General features: G+C 40.0%; 1 protein-coding gene across 4 annotated transcripts in view; it reads left to right on the forward strand.

The window, feature by feature from the left end:
• The window catches only part of mki67 (marker of proliferation Ki-67), a 46,787-nt gene that overhangs the window by 14,398 nt on the left and 7,195 nt on the right, over positions 1-25,194 (forward strand). For all 4 annotated transcript variants that reach the window (XM_072557595.1, XM_072557596.1, XM_072557597.1 and 1 more), the window contains exons 6-14: positions 2,171-2,252; positions 3,695-5,701; positions 6,260-6,510; positions 12,436-13,054; positions 14,810-14,928; positions 15,159-15,333; positions 18,275-18,433; positions 21,887-22,854; positions 23,227-23,368. In XM_072557595.1, the coding sequence (XP_072413696.1) occupies positions 2,171-2,252; positions 3,695-5,701; positions 6,260-6,510; positions 12,436-13,054; positions 14,810-14,928; positions 15,159-15,333; positions 18,275-18,433; positions 21,887-22,854; positions 23,227-23,368 (4,522 nt within the window). The remainder of the gene's footprint in view (positions 1-2,170; positions 2,253-3,694; positions 5,702-6,259; positions 6,511-12,435; positions 13,055-14,809; positions 14,929-15,158; positions 15,334-18,274; positions 18,434-21,886; positions 22,855-23,226; positions 23,369-25,194) is intronic.

Genomic DNA, 25,194 nt, shown 5'->3' on the forward strand with positions numbered 1-25,194 from the left:
CTTTGACCATAAAATGGCTTCCCGATACAGTGTGCCAGAATCTCTTCAATGTTACACCTAGAATAAATTCTAAGCTAGGAGCAGACTCTTGCTTTTTAAGCACTGAATCATTCTCTACCTGAGGCTGAGGTGTTCCCGTAAGGTTACATTTAAACTGTTTCATTAGTCTTTGAATTAAACATGCTTTTTTTATATAGGATTGTGATTCAAAATCAAATAAGACATAAGAACTGATTAGTTAGAATTGACAATGGGGCAATCTGTAAGGTCTGTAGAGTGGTCTGCAAGAATAGCAGGTAAGTTAAAGCTTCATCAATATTACCTATACAGAGTTTGTATTTAATAACCGGTAATGGCTACTCAATATCATCATAAAATCTCAAAAACGCAATTAAGTTCAATCCATAACAGGTAAGCACTAAGTTCATTTTCTACTGGCTTCAGTAGCCTCAGCACTAAAATGGTGTCTCTCTCTAGTGTCCTTTTCATCTGTCAAGTCAGGGTATTGTAACAGCCAACCAACCTTGCTCAACTGTGTCTGCCCAGCTTGCAAGGGTAATAATAATCCATTATAATTGACAGGACTTGATTGTCAATTACAAGGCTTTATAGTACTGAGTTTCGTTTCAGGGTCAGAATCAAACTGTTTCATTAATTTCACAAGGCTACAGCTGTGAATGTTATCACTTGGTGTTCTGTTTACACAGATTCACTAATGCTAAGGCAAATGTTCTTAATTGCCTTAGAGCATCCTGTTATCACTCGGTGAGCACAGATCTTTTTATCATTTGCATACCTTGGGTCCCCTCTTTTTCTGAGCCTCCCGGCCTGTCCTATCTGTTTTCTAACGTGCAGCAAATATGTTCTACAACTCAGCATTACATTTTAGTTTGAATGTTTAAGACAAGTTTTAAGGCTATAGACTTTCTCAGGTAGGCAAAGCAGTGAAAAATGGAATTCAAATGGACATAGTATGAGGTAATGTATTTGGGAATGGCTAACACACTGTCATGACTCAATGGGGCAGTGTGCTGGAAATTGAGCCCTACTATTTCCAGTTAACAAAGGTTAAAGACTTTAAATTAAATACATCGGTTATCCGATGTACCTGGTTTTCCAGCTTAGGTGGATAGAAGGCTCAGAACAAGCTTCTCCATGCAATAGGAATTAATAATGTTAATACTCGTGTATAGGTTGATCTCATATATAAGTCAACCCCTTATTTTGGCCAAATTTTTTTTATTTTCCATATCTCGTGTATATGCCTACCATAGTTCACAGTTACAGATCAACATTTATGAGTCATTGTGCCTGCCTGTTGTGCTCCGCTCTGACTTTCCAATCTGCTGGCCGTACTACTCCGTTCTGGGTCTTTTAGTCTGCCAGCCTCTGCTCTGATCCAGGTTTTCAGAATTACTGTAATGGTAGAACAACATGGGGCGACCGATGTATCCACTGAGTTGGTTTGAATTACCCATGCTTTACTGTGGCCCAAACACATTACAAGTAGGCAACCCTTTATCTGAATTCCAAAGGTTTTCTCGTGAAGTTTTGTTTTCCTCATGAGCAAGGTTGGTTGGCATGCAGACAGTTAACCCAACTTCACTCCCACTCGATGTATGTCGCTCAGGTGCGGCATGGGGATGTATAGCCCAGCCTGGGCAGGCCTCCATTCTGTCTCAGAGCCCGTAGCGAGTCTGCTGTTCAGTAAGATTTTTTAAAATTTCACCATCAAACTGACACTTATTTTGAAATTCGAAAACTTCCAATTTCCAAAAACCAGCTGGTCCCGAGTGTTTCGGATAAAGGATTGTGTACCTGCACAAGGAACATTCCAGAATCAGGGTGCTACTGGGAAGATAAATTTCCACTTTTATCTACTTTGTAGATAAATGTTCATCCCCTCGAAAACAATACTTCGTGTATAAGTCGACCACCTAATTTCAGTTTTTAAAAACACATCAAGATTTGACCTATACACTAATATATACAGTATTTATTATATGTCATTAGATTCGATCTCTAGGAATATTTTGAATGTCAAACTGAATTTCAGTTTGCCTATTTCCAGATGCTAGTACCTCAAAAACTTTCCTCATTGACAATGCCTCTCCATTCTTCTTAAACTCAACATTTTTTCCTTAATGCAATTAATGTTTCAATTAAACAGGTTCTTCATGTTCAACAGGGAGTGGATGATTGTTCACAATCTCCTGGTAATGATCATCGGTCTACAAGTGGACGCAAATCTGGTTGGTAGTTCTTGTATGTATGTCTGTTTAACAACATGCTTTGATTGCACACCCAGATGTCTGATTATGTGCAAAAGTTTTTTGAGGATGTGGACGTTGCTAGCAAATGCATAATTGCTGCATTACATGTGGTGCAGCTACTCCCACAACACAATTATTTAAGAAGTTCAGGTTTTTAATCCACCATATTAAAAGAATACCAGTTAAACATCGAGTGGTTTAAGACTTGGAGGGAACAATGTTCCTTGCTTCCGTGAAGCTTCTCAGTCAGTATTTTTCTAACTTTGTCACAATTTTTAATTTTTTCTTAATTGCCTTGAACATGGAATGAGATATGGATTTGGGTGATGGAGTTGCAATACTCCTGTGAATGTCCTGCATCTCATTTTTGGAGCCCCTAATCTACATGCCAGAATGTACTATAGAATGCCTCTGTGATATTGACCTTGATTTGTCTGCTCATTTTATTTTAATTGAATCATCAATATGAAGTCTTGACCAACATCAGACCAAGTTTGATCCTGCCAGCTGAAAGGAATTCTCACTATGATGTGAAAACCCACTATTTATTGAATAATTTGTATCCGGTTGTGTACTGTAGAGCAACAGTCTGTGTGCCATATTCGGATGCTGCACCATTCCTTCCATTATCTTTTCCCTTCTAAACTTAGTGTATACAAGTTTAATTTACTACAATCATAAGTAAGGGGTTGTTCCTTGCCAGAGTGGAGAGTGTGGTGCTGGAAAAGCACTTATGCCTGTAACGTTGATTCTCCTGCTCCTCGGATGCTGCCTGACCTGCTGTGCTTTTCCAGCTCCACACTCTCCACTCTGATCTCCAGTCTGCAGTCCTCACTTTCTCCATTGTTCCATGTCACTTCTGCTTTTAAGAAAGTGCACCACCTTTAGTCCTTTAGAAGTATACTAAGTCTCAACTAATTTAAATCTAATTTCCAGAAAATATAAAGTAATAGCATAGAAGACTGTTGGGTCACTGCATCTATACTGGTGTTAGCTGTGTACTTTACTTCCAGTCCTTTTCTTTCCCTGTTTTGTTAAATCCTGTATCAAATATAAATTGAAGTGTTGCAGTTATTTTTTATGTCCCTTGTATTAAATATATTCATATGAAGTGAACCTTTACTTCCCCATTCTCTCCCAGAGAGAGTCATTCCTCTCTACCCACCAACAATGGAAACAGCTTGTTTTTCCACCATCTCCACTCCATACTTGTGTTAATCCTGAAAAAGTTCTACTGGAATTTGTTGTTGTGAAAAATGACCCGATTCTGCTTAGCCTCTTTTAGACTGTCATCCTTCCCAATATCTGATCTATTTGCAAATGGGAAACCTTTCCGACTAGTAGCCCATACTTTATTTCTCAAGTGAACTTCTAAGCTGGGAGCACATGGTCAGAGTTTTGTTTTTTTTTTGCTGATGTAGATGAAATCCTTGAAGCACCAACTAAATCCACAAAGGCTACACCAAATGAAAATGATTCAGCTCCAAAAGCTGCACGGAAGAGAAGCTCCTCAAAGGTTCTTAACAATGAACAACCTGCTGATGAGGAACATACATCTCCTTTTTCCAAACTTTATGAAATGTTCAAGCATGAAGTCACAAAGCCAATTCCTGTTAAACCAAACAAAGAAAACACTGATATATCTGTTAAAGAAAGCAGCACTGACTTGACAGAAGAAGCTAGTGTTGTAGAAAAGAAATCTGATGCCATGGTTTCTCAGTTTGGCAAGAATTCCCAAACATCGCCAAGCACAATTCGAGTGTCTGGGAGGAGAAGCAAAGTTAAGCTAGAAGAAGGAAAGATGAAAAAAGACAACACATATGAAAAAGTTAACAATTTGGAATCTTTGTTAGTTGAGGGTGATGTATCTGCCAAGCCAACTGACATTAACTGTGCCAAACAAAATAATATTTCTGAAAAACTAAACAAGTTTACAGATAATCCCTCTTTTGGGGAAAATGCTACGTCACTTACATCTTTTGAAGTAGGTGTTAAAGGGAAGGATCAAAATCACCTGCCTCCTAAATGTACACCAAACGTAAAACAAAAGAGTCAGAATTTTACAACTCCCAAGTCGTTAACAGTAGATGAAGCTATAAAGAAAATTAATGAGAATCTTGACTTTTCAATGGAAAAAGGAACAGATGTGAAAACTGTTAAAATGGCACACATACCTGCTCATGAAGACAAGGAAAGGACTGAAACCCCCAAGAAACGTGGCAGATCATCATTGCGTAACAACAAAACTGTACAACCTCCAGAGATTCAGCCAGATCAAGTTGAATCCACAACTGTCACTCAGCCTTCAGTTGCACAAGTGGTAGATATGAAACAACCATCTGCTCATGGAGACAAGGAAAAGGCTGAAACCCCCAAGAAACGTGGTAGATCATCAATGCATAACAATAAAACTATACAACCTCCAGAGATTCAGCCAGATCAAGTTGAATCCACAAATTTAACTGAGCCTTCAGTTGTACAAGTGGTAGATATGAAACAACCATCTGCTCATGGAGACAAGAAAAAGTCTGAAACCCCCAAGAAACGTGGCAGATCATCATTGCATAACCAAAATGTACATCGTACAGAGATTGAAACAGATCAAGTTGATTCCACAAATGTCTCTGAGCCTACAATTTCACAGGCAGTATATATGAAACAACCATCTGCTCATAGAGACAAGGAAAAGGCTGAAACCCCCAAGAAACGTGGCAGATCATCATTGCATAACCAAAATGTACATCGTACAGAGATTGAAACAGATCAAGTTGATTCCACAAATGTCTCTGAGCCAACAATTTCACAGGCAGTATATATGAAACAACCATCTGCTCATAGAGACAAGGAAAAGGCTGAAACCCCCAAGAAACGTGGTAGATCATCAATGCATAACAATAAAACTATACAACCTCCAGAGATTCAGCCAGATCAAGTTGTATCCATAAATGTCTCTGAGCCTTCAGTTGCAAAGTCAAAAGATATTTCAATAGATCTGAAAGGGGCACGTGCTCATGGAGACAAGGAAAAGGCTGAAACCCCCAAGAAACATCGCAGATCATCATCACATGTCAAAACTATACAACCTTCAGAGAGTGAAGCAGATCAAGTTGAATCCATAAATGTCTCTAAGCTTTCAGTTGCAAAACTACCTGTTTCAACTAAACCGAAAAGAGACACCACTCCCTCTTCACTCCGTGTGCGCAACAATAGAAGGGAAAGTAATTGCCCAACTGAAGCAGAATGCCTGGAGAAGACTTGTACGTTTAATAGTCCACACAGGTTCTTAACTAGTGAACAAACTGAGAAGGTGGTAAGGAGGGATCATAAAAGTCCTATGAAAACCACCACTGAACAACTGGGCCAGTTTTCAGCTGCAGATGTTGGATTCAATCTGAATTGTATTAGCAAAGAATCCTCTTCATCTCCAGGTAAAATCAACTCTCTAAACTATAAAAGTGGGGGTGAATGGTTTTCACAGAAAAAAATTTCAGTAATCTGATGAATGCAATCTACTCTCTTTCATCTCTGAAGCAGCCTTGTGGGCTTTTCTGTCTTAAAGATGCAGTGTGAATAAGCAATGAAAACTGGGAATTATGTTTTAATAAATATTTTCAGAATCTCAAGTTACTTGAGTGTGCAATAAAATAGTGGTTAAGAATCGATGTTAAACATGAGTCACCTTGCTGATTCAATTAATCTTTTTTAATTTCTAATTTTGCTCTTGCTGATAAACTATTTGAACACTTAAAATTTTTTAAAAGTTAAAATATTGCTGTGAATTTGTATCCTACTGCGCTAAAGTTAATGTAGTTTGGGTAGTGCTGGCTATTTTGGAACTTCATAGGCTCTTTACAACCTTGCTCACAATTCTTAATAGTGGTGGCTTTTGAATTAACCTAGAAATTTGAAGGTGAATTTTGTTTTACGCTTTAATTTCGTTTTGTTCCTTTTAACCAAATTGTTCCTTTTTAATTATTTCTCATCAGGTGCTATCCTTCATTCATCTAAAAAGCGTAGAAGTGCAAATGAAGAAAATGTTTATGCACCAATTTTTAAACGAAAGAGAGTTTCTTTTGGTGCAAACTTGAGTCCAGAGTTGTTTGACAAACGCATGCCACCAAGCTCTCCCCTCCAAAAAGGAGGCACTCCAACCAGAGTGAGCACACCATTTCGAAGTACTCCACGTACAGTATTGAAACGTGCGTCCAGTGTAGGAATACACAGTTGTACGATTCAGGTAACTTAAGGTGCACTTAAGTTGTTCTACTTCAATAAATTTCCAAGCAATGTTGCAATACAGAAATAGTGTCCTTGTTTCACCACAGCACATTAATTGTAATAACTAATTGAGAACCATGTTTTATTGTGAAAGCTTGGTGACAGTACCACCTTGTGGCACAAATCAGATGTAACAACCGTTATTACTAGAGAATTTTGAAAGGGAGTTAAACTTGTAAAAATTTAAACAGAAAATAAAGTTGCTAAAACAAATTAATTAAAGGTTAATTAAAGAGATTTTGAAGGTAAAGTATGAACTTAGAAAACTGGTGTGTCCTTGGAATTAAACACCACTTCTCACTATTAGTTCAAGGAAAGGTTATGTAGGTGATGATGCTGCTCACTTATGGAGTAAAAAATTCAGTTGAAAGACTGACTTCTCAATCCAATGAATGTCTCCACATGAAAAAATTTCTTGCATGAGGAAATTGGTTGAATGGTTTAAGGTTACATGGCCAGCAGTGGTATTTTGTCATTGTGAGATGCCTATGGAAATTGCTGTAGTCGTTGGAACAGTCTGTGGACCAGAGTGGTGGGATTCAATAGTTGACAGTTATTTGGGCTTGTGTGAACCTACTAGGTAATGTGTTGCAAATATTAGCATATCAAGTAAAGAAACCGATTTTTTTTTTTCTCTCCAGCTGCATTTACATCTGTCTCTAAAGTCAGAGACTTGCAGTGTTATCATTGTCGACGGCTTATTAACATATGGAAACTAAAGGCTGTGTACGATAAACTGTTTTTAAATATATTAAAATGACTAACTCTTTAAACTAATATTAATTTTTGCAAGGTTTGTGAAGGTTTGTAACTAACATTAACTTGGTGCTTTCTTAAATTAAAAAAAAATTAACTGAAACAAGTACTCCCCAAGTTTATCAGACTTTCTACAGAAGCAGCATTTTAAAGTCAGAAATTGGTTGACCTCACAACAGAAATTAGTTTTGAAATCCTTAGAATTCTGGTATCCGTGTGTTATGTTTTCACCTTTTGGAGCCAATATTTGTATATTTTAATATTTGTAATTTTGAACAGAAGACATTTTAAATTGTTTTCCTGTTAAACTAGAAATAATGGGTAGAGTCATAGAGACGTACAGCACGGAAACAGACCTGTCGGTCCAACGTGTCCATGTCGATCAGATATCCCAACCCAATCTAGTCCCACCTGCCAGTGCCTGGCCCATATCCTTTCAAACCCTTCCTATTCATATACCCATCCAGATGCCTTTTAAATGTTGTAATTGTATTGGCCTCCATCACTTCCTTTGGGAGCTTATTCCGTACATGTACCACCTTCTGTGTGAAAAGGTTGCCCGTATGTCTCTTCTATATCTTTCCCCTCTCACCCTAGCCCTATGCCCCACCCCAGGGAAAAGACTTTGTCTATTTATCCTATCCACGTCCCGCATGATTTTATAACCTTGATAAGGTCACCCCTCAGCCTCTGCTCCAGGGAAAACAGCCCTAGTCTATTCAACCTCTCCCTATAGCTCAAATTCTCCAACCCTGGCAACATTCTTGTAAATCTTTTCTGAACCCGTTCAAGTTTCACAACATCTTTTCGATAGGAAGGAAGACAGAATTACACACAATATTCCAATAGTGGCCTAACCAATGTCCTGTACAGCCGCAGCATGACCTCCCAACTCCTGTACTCAGTACTCTGACTGATTAAAGGAAAGCATACCAACGCTGCCTTCACTATCCTATCAACCAGCAACTCCACTATGAATCTGCACTCCAAGATCTCTTTGTTCAGCAACACTAGCTAAGACCTTACCATTAAGTGTATAAATTAGATAGGGTGGACAGGGAGAGCCTTTTTCCAAGTATGGGGATGGCAAACATGAGGGGGCACAACTTTAAAGTGAGGGGACATCGGTATAAGACAGATGTCAGAGGTAGTTTTTTACTCAGAGTAGTAAGGGTATGTATGGAATGCTTTACTTGTATCGGTAGTAGATTTGCCATGTTTAAGTGCATTTAAGTCGTCGTTGGACAGACAAATGGATGTAAATGGAATAGTGTAGGTGGGATGGGCTTCAGATTAGTATGACAGGGCGGCGCAACATCGAGGGCCGAAGGGCCTGTACTGCGCTGTTATGTTCTAAGTCCTGCTAAGATTTGCTTTCCCATAATGTAGCACCTCACATTTATCTAAATTAAACTCTATCAGTCACTTCTCAGCCCATTGGCCCATCTGATCAGGATCCCGTTGTAATCTGAGGTAGCCTTCTTTGTTGTCTACTACACCTCCAATTTTGGTGTCATCTACAAACTTATTAACTATACCTCTTATGCTCACATCCTAATCTTTTATATAAACATATAAAAGTAGTGGAACTAGCACAGATCCTTATGCACTCCACTGGTCACATGCCTCCAGTCTGAAAAATAGCCCTCCACCACCACCCTCTGTCTTCTACCTTTTGAGCCAGTTCTATATCCAAATGGCTAGTTCTCACTGCATTTCATGAGATCTAATCTTGCTGACCAGTCTCCCATGGGGAACCTTGTCGAAGGTCTTACTGAAGTCCACATACATCACATCTACCACCTGACCTCATCGATCCTCTGTTACTTCTTCAAAAAAACTCAATCAAGTTTGTGAGACATGATTTCCCACGCACAAAGCCATGTTGACTATCCCTAATTAGACCTTGCCTTTCCACATACATGTACATCCTGTCCCTCAGGATTCCCTCTAACAAATTGCCCATCACCAACGTCAGGCTCACCGATCTATAGTTCCCCGGCTTGTCCTTGCCACCCTCTCTTAAATAGTGATCCCACGTTAGCCAACCTCCAGTCTTCCGGCACCTCACCTGTGACTATTGATGATACAAATCTCTCAGTAAGAGGCCCAACAATCACTTCCTTAGCTTTCCACAGAGTCCTAGGGTACACCTGATCAGGTCCTGGGAATTTATCCAGCACTTCCTCCTCTGTAATATGGACATTTTTCAAGATGTCACCACCTATTTCCCTGTATTCTATATCTTCCATGTCCTTTTTCTATAGTAAATACTGATGCAAAATACTCGTTTAGTATCTCCTGTGGCTCCACACAGAGGTCGCCTTGCTGATCTTTGAGTCATCCTATTCTCTCTCTAGTTACCGTTAATGTATTTGTAAAAACCATTTTGATTCTCCTTAACCATATTTGCCAAAGCTATCTCATGTCCCATTTTTGCCCTCCTGATTTCCCCCTTAATCACACTCCTCTTGCCTTTATACTCTTCTAAGGATTCACTCGCTCTCTCCGGTCTGTACCTGAAATATACTTCCTTCTTTTTCTTAACCAAGCCTTCAATTTCTTTAGTCATTCAGCATTCCCTATACCTATCAGCCTTTCCTTTCACCATAACAGGAATATACTTTCTCTGGACTCTTGTCATCTCAATTCTGAAGGCTTCCCATTTTCCCGCCGTCCCCATACCTGCGAACACCTGCCCCCAATCAGCTTTTGAAAGTTTTTGCCTAATACCATAACATTGGCCTTTCTTCAGTTTAGAACTTCAACTTTTAGATCTTGTCTATCCTTTTCCATCATTATTTTAAAACTAATACAATTATGGTCACTAGCCCTAGAGTGCTCCCCCGCTGACACCTCAGTCATCTGCCCTGCCTTATTTCCCAAGAGTAGGTCAGGTTTTGCACCTTCTCTAGTAGGTAAATCCACATACTGAATCAGAACATTTTCTTGTACACACTTAACGAATTCCTCTCCATCTAAACCATTAACACTATGGCAGTCCCAGTCTATGTTTAGAAAGTTAAAACCCCCAACCATAACCACCCTATTATTCTTACAGATAACTGAGATCTCCTTCCAAATTTGTTTCTCAATCCCTCTGACTATTAGGAGGTCTATAATAGAATCCCAACAAGGTGATCATCCCTTTTTTCTCAGTTCCGCCCAACTAACTTCCCTGGATGTATTTCCAGGAATATCCTCCCTCAATACAGCTATAATGCTATTCCTTATCAAAGATGCCATTCCACCTGATCTCTTGCCTCCCTTTCTGGTCCTTCCTGTAGTATTTGTATCCTGGAACATTAAGCTGCCAGTTCTGCCCATCCCTGAGCCATGTTTCTGTAATTACTATGATATCCCAGTTCCATGTTCCTAACCATGCCCTAAGTTCATCTGCCTTCCCTGTTAGGCCTCTTGCACTGAAATAAATGCAGTTTAATTTATCAGTCCTACCTTGTTCTCTGCTTTGTCCCTGACTGTTTGACTCTCTTCTTTCGTCAACTGTACCAGTCTCAGATTGATCTCTTTCCTCACTATCTCCCTGGGTCCGACCCTTCCCACCTTACTAGTTTAAATCCTCCCAAGCAGCTTGAGCAAATCTCCCTCCCGTATATTAGTCCCCTTCCAATTCAGGTGCAATCCGTCCTTCTTGTACAGGTCACTTCTACCAAAAATGTGAATCCTTCTCCCATATACCTGCTCCTCAGCCATGCATTCATCTGCTCTGTCCTCCTATTCCTGCCCTCACTAGCTCGTAGCATCAAAAGTAATCCAGATATTACTACTCTCGAGGACCTTTTTATTTAAATTCCTGCCTAACTCGCTGTTATCTCCCTTCAGAATCTCAGCCCTTTCCCTTCCTATGTCGTTGGTTCCAATGTGTGCAATGACCTCCTGTTGACCCCTCTTCCCTCTTGAGAACATTCTGCACACTCTCTGAGACATCTTTGATCCTGGCACCAGGGAAGCAACACACCATTCTGATTTCTTGCTGCTGGCCATAGAAACATCTGTCTGTACTTTGGGACTAGATTATGTTCCCTAACACAGTCGATCTTTTGGAAGCCGACATACCCCCTTAATGCATTAGAGCCAGTCTCAATACCAGAAACTTGGCTGTTCGTGCTACGTTCTCCTGAGATTCCATCTCTCCCTACATTTTCCAAAATAGCATACTTGTTTGAAGTTAAAAATCACACGCTCCTTCAGGTGATTGTCATCTGATGGAGGAGCGTCGCTCCGAAAGCTAGTGTGCTTCCAATTAAATCTGCTGGACTATAACCTGGTGTTGTGTGATTTTTAACTTTGTGCACCCCAGTCCAACACCGGCATCTCCGAATCATGAATACTCGTTTGAAGTGGGGATAGCCTCAAAAGACTCCTGCACTAAGTGCCTACCTCTCTTACCTTTCCTGGAGTTAATCCATCTATGTCACTGTATCTGCAGCTTTTTTTCCCTTCCTATAACTGCCATCCATCACATCCCCTTGCTCTTGTAAATTCCTCATTGCCCCTCACTGTTGCTCCGACCGATTCATTCATTCTGATAGGGTTCACAGCCAGTGCCATATAGTGCAGATATAATCCTCAGTAATAACATGTAAACTCTCCCTAAACTCCCACATCCAACAAGAAGAGCATGTCACTCTACTAAAGGCCATTTTTGCTTCTTTCAATCTACAGACCCAGAAAACAACACTGTCCTATTCCTCTATAAAACACTGCTCCAGGTTAAATTAATACTTAAGGCTTATATTTGAAGTTTAATCAAGATACTTATAGTCAAGAAAGAACCCACTCTACTCACTACTGCAGACTTACTGTCTCTCTCTCTCTCTCCTGCATTGACCTGACCATGTGCTTCCTTTGTCTGTTCCTCTCCCTTTTAAAAGTGCTGTTGTTTTGACTTATTTTTTCTCCAAAATTCCAAAACTTTGCAACAGCATATAAAACAGTAATTGCTACTCTTGGAATTTGAAGCAATCACCTCCAACACCTGTTATACCTCAAAGGGGCAGTTGTTACAACCAGAAATGTTTCTGTCCTCCATCTTGGATTACCCAGAATCCTTAGTTATTTTATGAACAGGTTTTTGTCTGAAATAACAATTTTTTGTTCCCCTCAGGAATTCAATGAGCAAACTGAAAATGACCAAATGAGTCCCAGGCGGTCTTGCACCCTATCAGAAGATTCTTCAAGGCAAACCAAGAAATCACCTGTCAAAAAATCTTCGTTAACAACTGCTAAAAAGTCACCAGTAAAGGGGTCACCCTTAGTCAAGACACCAATGTCAAGCAAGATTGCTCCCTTGTCAACAACAATACCCTCTTCGTCTTCCAGCAAGAAGTCATCTGTTGCAAGACCTCCTTCACAAAGCACGTCTCCCTCATCCATTACCAAGAAGTCATCTGTTGTTAAAGCATTGCCAACTTCGTCACCCAGACAATCGGTAGCCAATAAATTGCCAAGTTCAATTGATGAAAGATCATTTGATTGTTCTCCACGTACACGTGGACGTTTCTCCATCTCACATGTTGCCACCCCCTCGTTAAACCGATCAAAGTCTCCTCGCTTTACACCAACTTCCCCTGATGTAGCCCTGTTCAGAAAATCTGAGGAGAAAACAGATTTAATGGCGAGCTCTGGGAAAAGTTCTTCCAGAAAGCGCACCAGACGAAGTGGTTTGTTACTTGCAGCAGTACGTACCAGAAGACAGACAGGAGCTTCTGCTGCCAATTTATTTGGTAAGGCTTATCCTAATTTTACTTTTTTTGTCGGAATTGGCTAGATTTGTATGCTCAGATTAGAATCCCTACAGTGTGGAAACAGGCCCTTCGGCCCAACAAGTCCACACCGACCTTCCGAAGAGTAACCCACCCAGACCCATTTCCCTCTGACTAATGCACCTAACCTATGGGCAATTTAGCCTGATCACATCTTTGGTCTGTGGGAGGAAACTGGAGCACTGAGGAACCCCACGCAGACACGGAGAATGTGCAAACTCCACACAGACAGTCACCTGGAACCCTGGTGCTGTGAGGCAGCAGTGCTAACCACTGAACCACCGTGCTCTTTATGACAGCGCCTCAAAAATTAACTCTTTTTTTTTTTTCTGTGTTCCAAAGCAAAGTAATTTCAGACTCTAAATATTAGTTTTCTTCCTCTCTTCTCTGCTACCAGACTTGCTGAGATGCCTCAGCACTTATTTTCATCTTTTTTTTAAAAGATGGTCGGTCATAGATCAGTTGAGCTTCATACTGTTAAAATTCTTCAACTTTAAGTAACATTGGCAGAAATCATTTTATCTTTCTCGCTTGATGAAGTTTGTGAATGATGCAATGGAGAAACAAACCTATAGTTTGACAGAAGTAAAAATTCACAACCTATTTCATTGCATTGATTGGATGTGATGGAGCGCAATTAAGCAAAGTTGTCATACGGAATTTCCTAATATATAGTATGTTTGTGAAAATTATGGAATAAGCTGATTGTATTACACATTTCATATAGTTTCCAAAGTGCTACAAATATTGCCTATCCACACTTTGTGTATGGAGAGTATATTGAGCTCATGACAATATTAGGAATTTTCTGATCAACCTGTTCAGAAAGCTACTACACACACTGGAGCAGGCCTTGTTGCTTTGGGGAAGGATGTTACTACTGCACCAGAAGAACACTTTAATACTAGGAAAATTCTCTTGAAGGGTTATAACAGAGTACACTAGCCCAACACAGCTCTCTTTTTACTTACAGTAGTCCACCCAGCTGTATACCATATTTTCAGTTGCTGATTAAATGGGGACGCATCCCAACTGGTGAGGAGGCACATTAAGGTTACAGTTTTGATTGGTGACTGTTTATGCAAGTCATATTTTTAAGAATGTAAATCATTTATTCCATAAGTTATCCCTACATAATATCAAACAAACTACTCTATGAATAGCCTTTTATAATAGATTCATGTTTGCATGGCATTTAGGTAAGATTTGAAGGCTTTTTTGTTTGTGATAACTTATGGCAACAACGTTGTGTGCTAATGCATCTAACTCTTGAAAATTACTTGAGTGATGCACAAAAAGCACCAAGTTTGTAAATTTGGACAGATTAATCTTGCAGTGGCAACCTTGTGTCAATAGGTCATCTGAACAGGCTTTGGATAGTTTCATAAAATAAAGCAGCATTTGTAGAAAAAGATTCTTGTCTGGCCCTATCTGGTTTGGAAAGGAAAGCACATGTGACTGTTTACCTTGTATAGTTTGCTCTTGCTAGACCCAGAGACTAGTAAGGTATAGAATAACCACCTAGATCTCATCCCGTTTCTTTAAAGGCAAAGCTCCCAAATTATCTGGGCAACTAGATGGATATAATATCTTGTTTGAACGTGACAATTGAGCTTGTAATAAAGACTTAAACATGCTTGAGCTGGGTGGTGAAACGAGTAGAAATTTTAAGTTTTCCTGATCATTTAAAATTAAATATTTGCAATTTAATTTTAGTGAAAAAATCATGGGCACAGATAGTGAAGGAAGGAGTGGCAAAACCTCAGTTGCAGTGTGCAAGAAAGAAATCTGCTGTGGTGCAAAAACGGACCAAGAATACTGTCTCTTTGAAAGCGGTAAAGATTATTTCCCATTATCACGTTAAATAATCATTTAAACCTGACCTTTTCATGTATGACTGAATTTAATGGTGCCGAATCAATTTGTAAAGTTCCTTGTTATTTCATACTAACTGCTAAAATGTGGTTTGAATTATAAATGAGCTCATCTAAGCTAGACATATAAACTTTTGATTCTTTTGTTTACTGTTTTTAATCCATTCATATGTAAAATTTTGTTTCAACAGACTCCTGTTCATTCAGTGAAAGGCCACTGTAGTACTGGTCACGCTGCATCCCCAGCAACCATAGTCATTGGAAAGTCACAGGCCACTACTATTAAGCCAACTGGACAGGTTCCGCGGGTCATAAGAACTGTTTCACTGAGACGTAAAGACTATGAAATGGATGAGAGTTTGTCAGGTAAGATTACTTGACATTATACTCAGAATTTCTTTTTGTTTTCTGGCATTGCTTTGATCAACAGAGCAAAACTTTCAATCTAAACTTGATCTGGAAGTGAAATCATTAAAGTCTCATTTCATTCAATGTGATGGGCTGAATTTTTCACTTCAGACTGTAATTTTCCTTATCTAATCACTTGTGACCTAGGTGTCACTGGTTGGGCTAGTCTTTATTGCCAGTCTCTAGTGACCTTAAGAAGGTGATGAGCTACCTTCTCGAACTACTGCCATCCTTTTGCTGCAGTAGACTCTTAATGTTGTTAGGGTGGGAATTCCAGGATTTTAACCAAAGTGAAAAAGCAGTGAAGTATTTCCTAGGCCAGATGGTGAGTGGCTTGGCAAGATGATGATGGTGTTACCATGTATCTGCTGCCGCCCTCCTTCTAGGAGGAAATGACCATGTGTTCAGAAGGTGCAATCTAAGGCATGTTAGTGAATTTCTGTGGTGTAAACTGCTGCTACTCAGTGTCAGTGGAGGGCGTGACGGTGGTGCCAGTCAAGCGGGCAGCTTTTGTCCTGGATGGTTTCAGGTGTCGTTGTTCTTTGGAGCTGCACTCATCTAGGCAAGTGGGACTATTCCAACATACTGCTGATTTGTCGTGGAGAGGTGGTTAGAATCTCTCTTATTGGAGATGGTCATTGCCTAGGACTTGTTACACTCAACTTCTCAGCCCAAGCTGGACATTGTCTAGGTCTTGTTGCATTTGAACATGGATTACTTCAGTACCTCAAGGATCACAGATGATGTTAAGCATTGTCAAATATCCTGACTTCTTACCTTGTAATGGAGGGAAAGTTATTGATGAAATGACGTCAGTTTGTGACTGGTGAAGACCATTGATGCCGCAGCTGAAGATGGTTGGGCAAGGACACTACCCTAAAGAATTTTTTCAGACTTGTCCTGGAGCTGAGGTGACTGACCTCCAACAACTACAACACTCGCTTCTTCTGTGCTAAGCATGACTCCAGTCAGTAGAAAGTTTTTCTCTTGATTCCCAATGTCTCCAGTCTTTTGCCACATTCTGTCAAATGTGTCCTTGATGTTTAGGCCAGTCACTCTTGCCTTTCCTCAGGAATTTGTTTTTCTTTGTCCTTGTTTGAATTAAGTCTGTAAGGAAGTCAGGAGCTGAGTGGCCATAATAAAATTCAAACTAGGTGTCAGTAAGCAAATTTATTGCTGAATGGGCACTGCTTGATAACACTGATTATACGTTCCTCCCTTCCATCACTTTTACTGATCAAGAACAGACTGATGGGGTGGTAAGTGGTCAGATTGGGTTTGTCTGGTGCATTTCTAATTAGAAAATAGCTTAATTCAGCCCCTCCACAGTTGCTGCAATTGGCATCCTGTCTTTCACATGAAACTCCCTTCTGCTCCATGATTAGAAAAGAAGTGGACATTTTTTTTCAGATGATCTTTAATTGGTTATGAGTTGAGACGTAGTGAATGTATTTTAATACAGATGGCTGGTATACTATATCAGTAAACATGAGATAATGTGACTCAGATTTGTATTGTCCATTTTTACTGCTATGCTGATAAATGTGTAGTCAAGTGGGCATCCTTGAAATACTAGCCCATCAGTAGCATCAGAGTTGCATTCAATCACAGTCTAACCTTGTGTTCTAGCACGTCCCTCAATCTGCTAATACCATCAAGCCAGATGATCAACCCTGGTTAAGTGTGAAGTGCAGAAGCAATAACCTGGCATGCCTAAAAATAAGGTGTCAACCTAGTGAAGGCAGAACTCAAAACCATATGTTTGCTAAACAGCCCAAGCAGCATGTAATAGTGCTAAATAATTCCAAATGTGTCTGATCAGATCAGCTTTTAAGTCCTCCCACTTCAAGTTGGAGGTGGAAGTATTTACTTTAAAAACTGACAAAAGTTGCATTAATATTCCCCAACAGGAAGCCTGTTCAAAAAAAAAGAAACTAAAGTGTTTGCAACCATCTTCACCCAGATGGTTTTTTGGTTATTGGTTTTTTAAGATGCAAACATCACAGGTGTCTGCGCTAAAAATGTGTTGCTGTAAATGTGCAGCAGGTCAGGCAGCATCCAAGGAACAGGAGAATCGACATTTCGGGCATAAGCCCTTCTTCAGAAATCTTCAAGCCCTGAAGAAGGGCTTATGCCCGAAATGTCAATTCTCCTGTTCCTTGGATGCTGCCTGACCTGCACATTTACAGCAACACATTTTCAGTTCTGATCTCCAGCATCTGCAGTCCTCACTTTTTCCCATCACAGGTGTCTGTCCTCATCTAGGTCAATTGACTCCAAATGACATCAAGAAATGTCTGAAGGCACTGGGTACAGCAAAAGGTGTGGCTTTCACAATATCATTGATATATCTGGGCCAGTTCAGTCAATTAGTGGTTACAAAAATAGGTAAAAGACTGGGAAGTTTGCAGTGTGAATCTTGCAAATTGACTTCTCAAAGACTATCCTGTGGAAAATAAGCTGCTAGTGGAATTCTGTCCATTTGCCTAGATGAGTGCATCTTCAAAACAAAGCAGCCCACTTGATGGGCACGTCTATAATCTTAAAACAACACTGCCTGCACCACCAATGTTCAGTGATGACACTGTAAGGAGTCACCAAGGCTCTTTGAACAGCAGTTTCCAAAACCCCTCTTTCACCAAGAAGGAAAAGCATGGGAACATCTCTTTGCAGTTTTCCACTGAGCAACATATCACCCTGACTTGGAACTATATTGCTATTCCTGCATTGGTGGCATTTCTAAATATCCTGAGGCCAGATGAACTTCAGCATTTTGAATTCAAAGCAACATGATCCAGTTTTTTTTTCAGGCACTTCTATCCATCTTTTTTTAAAGTTGCGACACTGTTTGTAAACTATTATGTTCATAACTTTTTTTGGTGATGTTATTTTAATCTAGGCATGGCTGAAATGTTTAGTACTCCAACAAATGAAAATGTGAGCGCACAGCCAGTACGCTTAACCTCCGATATTGTTGATAATTCTCAAACTGCTCTGGCCAACCCAGTAGCACAGAAATCATTCGAAGAGTCCATTATCAAAACACCTGAAGAAACTGGTGAGTGCAATATCACTGACATACTGTAGTATTAAAATGTATGTTAATACTACATTTGCTTCTTCAGTCCCTATATTATCTCTTGTCTTCACATCTTTCTTCTTTACCCCGCCCCCAACCTCATTTTCTGCATTTCTTATACCTTCTTGCTTTCATTGTTTTTTTTCCTAGTTCAAACCTGATCAGTTTCACACAATGCAGTAAAAACAAAGCCAGCTTCCCAGCTTGGAAATCGATATATTAAATATGGAATTTTATTGGGCTATTTCTCTTATCGGCACTTTAAGTGCTTGAAAGAACAGGTGCCTGTTATTTAAAACCTAATGAAGAATACAATAATTCTGGACAAGATAAAGAAAGAAGTATCATCAATTATGACAGAAGTTATGACCAGAAGTAATAAAGAAATTTATGGGGGAGCAGCTTATAGAACAGAGCAAGATAAAACCTGAGGTTGTATAGCGAGCCTGAAACTTCACTGGTACAGTGAATAGAGAAGCTGATTGAGGCATTAAGCTGCAAGTATTGTGGGTATGGGCAAGGTTTCTGGATGGCTATATAGGATGATAAAAGAAATGTTGCAAATCACTGCGACCCATCTTCTAGAATACATGCCATGGCTGACAAAGGAAGTCAGGAAATGTATTAAAGAAAAAGAGAGATCCTATAAAGTGGCCAAGAGCAGTGGGAAATCTGAAGATTGGGAAGGCTACAAAAACAAACAGAGCATAACAAAGAGAGTAATAAGAAAGGAGAGGATCAAATATGAAGGTAGGCTAGCCAGTAATAATAGAAACGATAGTAAAAGTTTCTTTCAATACATAAGAATCAAACGACAGACAAAAGTAGACATTGAGCCACTTCAAACTGATGCTGGAAGCCTAGTGATGGGAGATAAGGAAATAGCAGGAGAACTTAACAAGTACTTTGCGTCAGTTTTCACAGTGGAAGACAGGAGTAATATCCCAACAATTAAAGGGAGTCGGGAGGCTGAGTTGAGTGTGGTTGTCATTACAAAAGAGATAGTGCTAGAAAAGCTAAAAAGTCTTAAAATTGATAAATCTCCTGGCCCCGATGGGATACATCCTAGAGTTCTGAGAGAGGTGGCTGAGGAAATAGCGGAGGCATTGGTTGAGATCTTTCAAGAGTCACTGGAGTCACGGAAAGTCCCGGATGATTGGAAGATCGCGGTTGTAACCCCATTGTTCAAGAAAGGATCAAGACAAAAGATGGAAAATTATAGGCCAATTAGCCTAACCTCGGTTGTTGGTAAAATTCTGGAATCCATCATTAAGGATGAGGTTTCTAAATTCTTAGAGCAGAGTCTGATTAGAACAAGTCAACATGGATTTACTAAGGGGAGGTCATGCCTGACAAACCTGTTGGTATTCTTTGAAGAGGTGACAAGCAGGTTAGACCAGGGAAACCCAGTGGATGTGGTCTATCTAGACTTCCAAAAGGCCTTTGATAAGGTGCCACACGGGAGGCTGCTGAGCAAGGTGAGGGCCCATGGTGTTTGAGGTGAACTACTGGGATGGATTGAGGATTGGCTGTCTGACAGAAGGCAGAGTTGGGATAAAAGGTTCTTTTTCAGACTGGCAGCCGGTGACGAGCGGTGTCCCGCAGGGCTCAGTGTTGGGGCCACAGCTGTTTGCATTATATATTAATGATCTGGATGAAGGGACTGGGGGCATTCTAGCGAAGTTTGCCGATGGTATGAAGATAGGTGGACAGGCAGGTAGTACTGAGGAAGTGGGGAGGCTGCAGAAGGATCTAGACAGTTTGGGAGAGTGGTCCCGGAAATGGCTGATGGAATTCAACGTGAACAAATGCGAGGTCTTGCACTTTGGCAAAAAGAATAAAAGCACAGACTACTTTCTAAACGGTGAGAAAATTCATAAAGCCAAAGTACAAAGGCATCTGGGAGTGTTAATCGAGGATTCTATAAAGGTTAACATGCAGGTTGAGTCTGTGATTAAGAAAGCGAATGCAGTGTTGTCACTTATCTCAAGAGGGTTGGAATATAAAAACACCATTGTGCTACTGAGACTTTATAAAGCTCTGGTTAGGCCCCATTTGGAGTACTGTGTCCAGTTTTGGTCCCCACACCTCAGGAAGGACATACTGGCACTGCAACGTGCCAAGCGGAGATTCACACGGATGATCCCTGGAATGGTAGGTCTAACATATGAGGAACGGCTGAGGATCTTGGGATTGTATTCATTGGAGTTTAGAAGATTAAGGGGAGACTTAATAGAGACGTACAAGATAATACATGGCTTGGAAAGGGTGGACGCTAGGAAATTGTTTCCGTTAGGCGGGGAGACTAGGACCCGTGGACACAGCCTTAGAATTAGAGGGGGTAAATTCAGAACAGAAATGCGGAGACATTTCTTCAGCCAGAGAGTGGTGGGCCTGTGGAATTCATTGCCGCAGAGTGCAGTGGAGGCCGGGACGCTAAATGTCTTCAAGGCAGAGATTGATAGATTCTTGTTGTCTCAGGGAATTAAGGGCTACGGGGAGAATGCGGGTAAGTGGAGTTGAAGTGCCCATCAGCCATGATTGAATGGCGGAGTGGACTCGATGGGCCGAATGGCCTTACTTCCACTCCTATGTTTTATGGTCTTATCGAAGCGTAAAATAGGAAACGTATCATGAGTCAAAACAACTTTATAAAGATTCCATCAAAAATAACCACTCGTGGCAGGCACTTAGATAAATATTTACAGATAAACTGCAATTTAGGTAAGCTTTTAAGCTTAAACAATCGCCTACCTACATGGGGTGAAGTGTTTTTGTTGGGTTTTAAAATTGTGCTCCCATATAACTTATTCCCCATTTTAGTTATCTATTTCTAATGTAATAACCAAAACTTACAAACAAGACCTGTATCTATATAGTGCCACTTTAATGTAGTAAAAGTTCTAATAGAGAGGCTATTCACAGGAAAGTTACCAAATAGAACCAGACCAGAGAGAGTTTGAAGGATTTAGTAAGAAAGCCCAACCTGAGGCCTAAGTTCTGATAGCCCTGCTGCCACAGGTGGACTAATGAAAGGTGAAGATTTACATGGAGCCAGATGTATGGAAAAGCAAAAAATTTCAAGTTTTGTAAGGCTGCATGAAGTTGCAGAGTTAGAATGAAGCATTGCTTAGATGTGATTGGAAAACGAATTTTTAAAGCTGCTGAGCCTGGAATCAGTATAAACATGAACACAGACATGAGGGATGAGCAGGAATTGGTGCAAGTTTATTTATTAGAAGGAGTTTAAATAAGATTTTGTTGATGTAGCATACTACATAGTGTGTTATAGATAGAAAAGATAATTGAAGTAACAAATACAATGTCGTCAAGTTTCATTGACTAATTACATCAAAAATTGTTACCAAGTCTTTTGCCAATATTTGAAAATGCGTAACACTTTAAAGATGTTTATATTGCTTTTTCTTTTAGGTGTAATGTCTGTTTCACCATTAAGTACCCCTGGTCAAAGTAGTGGAAAATACAACAATTCAGTTTCACGTTTACTGAGATGTAGAGTTGATTTCTCTTCTGGCATAAATGATCTTTACAAAAACATCACAAAAGTAAAAGGCAAGCCTGTGGAAGATATGGTTGGTGTAAAAAGAATCATGAAAACTCCCAAAGTCAAAGGCAAGCCTGTGCAAGATATGGCTGGTATTAAAAGGATCATGAAAACTCCCAGAGTCAAAGGCCAGCCGGTGGAAGATATGGTTGGTATTAAAAGGATCATGAGGTCTCCCAGAGTCAAAAGCCAGCCAGTGGAAGATATGGTTGGTATTAAAAGGATCATGAAGACTCCCAGAGTCAAAGGCCAGCCAGTGGAAGATATGGTTGGTATTAAAAGGATCATGAAGACTCCCAGAGTCAAAGGCCAGCCAGTGGAAGATATGGTTGGTATTAAAAGGATCATGAAGACTCCCAGAGTCAAAGGCAAGCCAGTGGAAGATATGGTTGGTATTAAAAGGATCATGAAGACTCCCAGAGTCAAAGGCAAGCCAGTGGAAAATTTTGCTGGGCTGCCTAAGCTCATGACTGAAACTAAACAAAAAGCAGAATCTCCTGGAGTAAACTATGTTGGAATAAAGAATTTATTTCATACTGTGAAGGAGATGGAAAGCTGTGACAAGACAAGTTTGGATGAAATGCTTTCAGCCGCTATAAAAACTGAAGAGAGTCCAGATTCCAAGCTGCAACCAAGTTTACAGAGAGGTGCAAACAAAGAGGCAACGAATAAACTACCTACATCACCTGAGAACATGAATAGTGTTAGACAGATAATAGAAACAACAGAAAATAAATTGAGCCAGGTTGTAGAACATCACGATGACTTACAATCAACATCAAAAAAATCTTCCAGACAAACCTGTGATAATTCAAGTCTGACATCAGATGTTAAGGCAAGTAAGATATAAATTGATTTGTTTCTGTTTCCTTAGAAGCTTGAGGATATGTTGGCTTTTTATCTTTGCATGTTCTGTTTCCTTTCCCAGTTCAGTTTCTGTTCTGATCATAGTCTACCCCAAAAGCAGTACAAATTAAATGAAAAACACACCTTCTCTTGATAGAGTTAAATTCCTTTCCAGTCCTGCATTAGATTCATAAGTAGTCTAAAGTATGACCAAAATGCTTTTGTATATCTTATTACTTCACTACGCTGGAGTGTTTTAAAGTACCTGACTCTACATTTAAGTCAAAACTGAGTGATGGGACGAAGGTATGTGAAAGAATATTTTAAAGCTGTGTATTCTTACGTACAACTTTAATTTCAGGTGTCTAGCAAGGGACAAATTCAGACTGAACGTGTGACCTCTCCATCTTCCCAAGAACTGCAAATGCTACAACCTGAGCAGTTTGAAACTTCTCACATGTTTGAAACTAAAAGTGTTGATTATTTGGAGAGTCAACCAGCTGGTATGTTTCACAAATTATCTGGCCTAAGTTTTCCATTTCCCTAAACATGTCACACAGTTGGATTATTTAATTAACTTATTGGGAGAATGAAATTTAATTTTATGCTTAATTAATATTCCTAAATCTGATGGATAAAGAATCCTTATTAACGATGAAAGCCTTTCTACTGGTAGAAGTGATACCTTGCAACTAAAATGTTAGTTAACCAAAGTTTTAAAGGTAAGAGTTCTGACTTGAATTCTTTAATTGTTCCCCTCTCCTCTTCATGTATTATTATAGTTAAACCAGAGGCATGACTATGGGATCTATTTCACAACCATGAGCAGTTTTCTGATCACCTGATTTCAGAGGACTCTGTACTGCATGCTGAAGACCTGGTTCCAGTTGATTTGGATTCTACGTCAAAGTTGTTTCTCTATTCCCTACCCTAGCGTCTACTGCTGAAATATTATGTAGCCGTCTTCACTGGGGGCAGGCAGACAGGATTGAGGACATAAAATTGGCTAGGATAGCAGGGGTTCCATTCATATCACTATTCACCTCCACTGATATTCTACTGAGAGCAGTGTAAATATCAGGTGGATTGCCTGTGTTGAGGATGAGGTACTTGAGTAAAGTCCTTTTTCTGCTGCAGTAGTATTTTGCCAGCAGTGGTGAGTACCCATGCCATGTAATTTGGCTGTCAAGGGAAGGAAGTGTTCAGTCCTGCTCAAGCACCTTGAGTCTGACCAGACAGCACCTTAACAAAAAGTATGACCCTCAGCTGTGATTCTTCAAACCCCTTCCCACTGACATCTTGATTGCTGCCTCCTGCTTTGATGGCAAGGCAACCTGACTAGCCTGTCCCACATTTTCTATCTGACTTCCATCACTGGCTTGGTCTGGACATGCTTTTTGTGGTGCTACTGGTACTGAGTTCTCTGATTTGGAGGCAGGATTTCTTACTTTTGAGCAAGGGGTGTCCATTATCTCAGGCAACTAATTATTTTGGCCATACTTCTATATGAATTTCCAGGCATAGAGTGGAAGTGGGCATTACAATGATTTAGATGTTAGCCATTTCTTTTTGAGACTTGGATTTGTTTCTCACCCAAAATTTGTACTGGCTGAAGGTTCTGTTATAATTGCCAGCATCAGTGTAGTGAGTTTGGTTTAAAGGAAAAAGAACAGTTCAAAAAGAAATAGATTTAGTTTTGAAATTATCGCTTCATGTGTTTGTTCTGGCAAAAAACAAAATTAAGTTAGATAGGATTAATTCTTAGTATCTGTACTGACACTGAAAATTATTTTTAGAGCCAGTGATTAAGTGTGCACATCTGGTGAACAGCCTCCACGACTTCTGGCAGTTTATTCCGTACACGCACCACCCTCTGCATGAAAAGGTTGCCCCTTATGTCCCTTTTAAATTTTTCCCCTCTCACCTTAAACTTATGCCCTCTAGTTTTGGACTCCCCCACCCCGGAGAAAAGACCTCGACTATTCACCCTATCCATGCCCCTTGTGATTTTATAAACTTCTTTATGGTGCTTAGCTGCTTCACGGAAAATAGCCCCAGCCTATTCAGCCTCTCCCTATAGCTCATACCCTGCAACCCTGGCAACATCCTTATGTCTTTTCTGAACTTTTTTTTAAGTTTCACAACATCCTTCCTATAGCATAAAGACCAGAATTGAGTGCCGTATTCCAAAAGTGGCTGAACCAATGTCCTGTACAGCTGCAGCATGACCTTACAATTCCTCTTCTCAGTGCACTGACCAATAAAAACTAGTGTACCAAATGTTGCCTTCGCTATCCTGTCTACCTGCAACTCCACTTTCAAGGAAGTA

The sequence above is a fragment of the Chiloscyllium punctatum genome, chromosome 38 (genome assembly GCF_047496795.1).
Source record: "Chiloscyllium punctatum isolate Juve2018m chromosome 38, sChiPun1.3, whole genome shotgun sequence".
Taxonomy (NCBI): domain Eukaryota; kingdom Metazoa; phylum Chordata; class Chondrichthyes; order Orectolobiformes; family Hemiscylliidae; genus Chiloscyllium; species Chiloscyllium punctatum.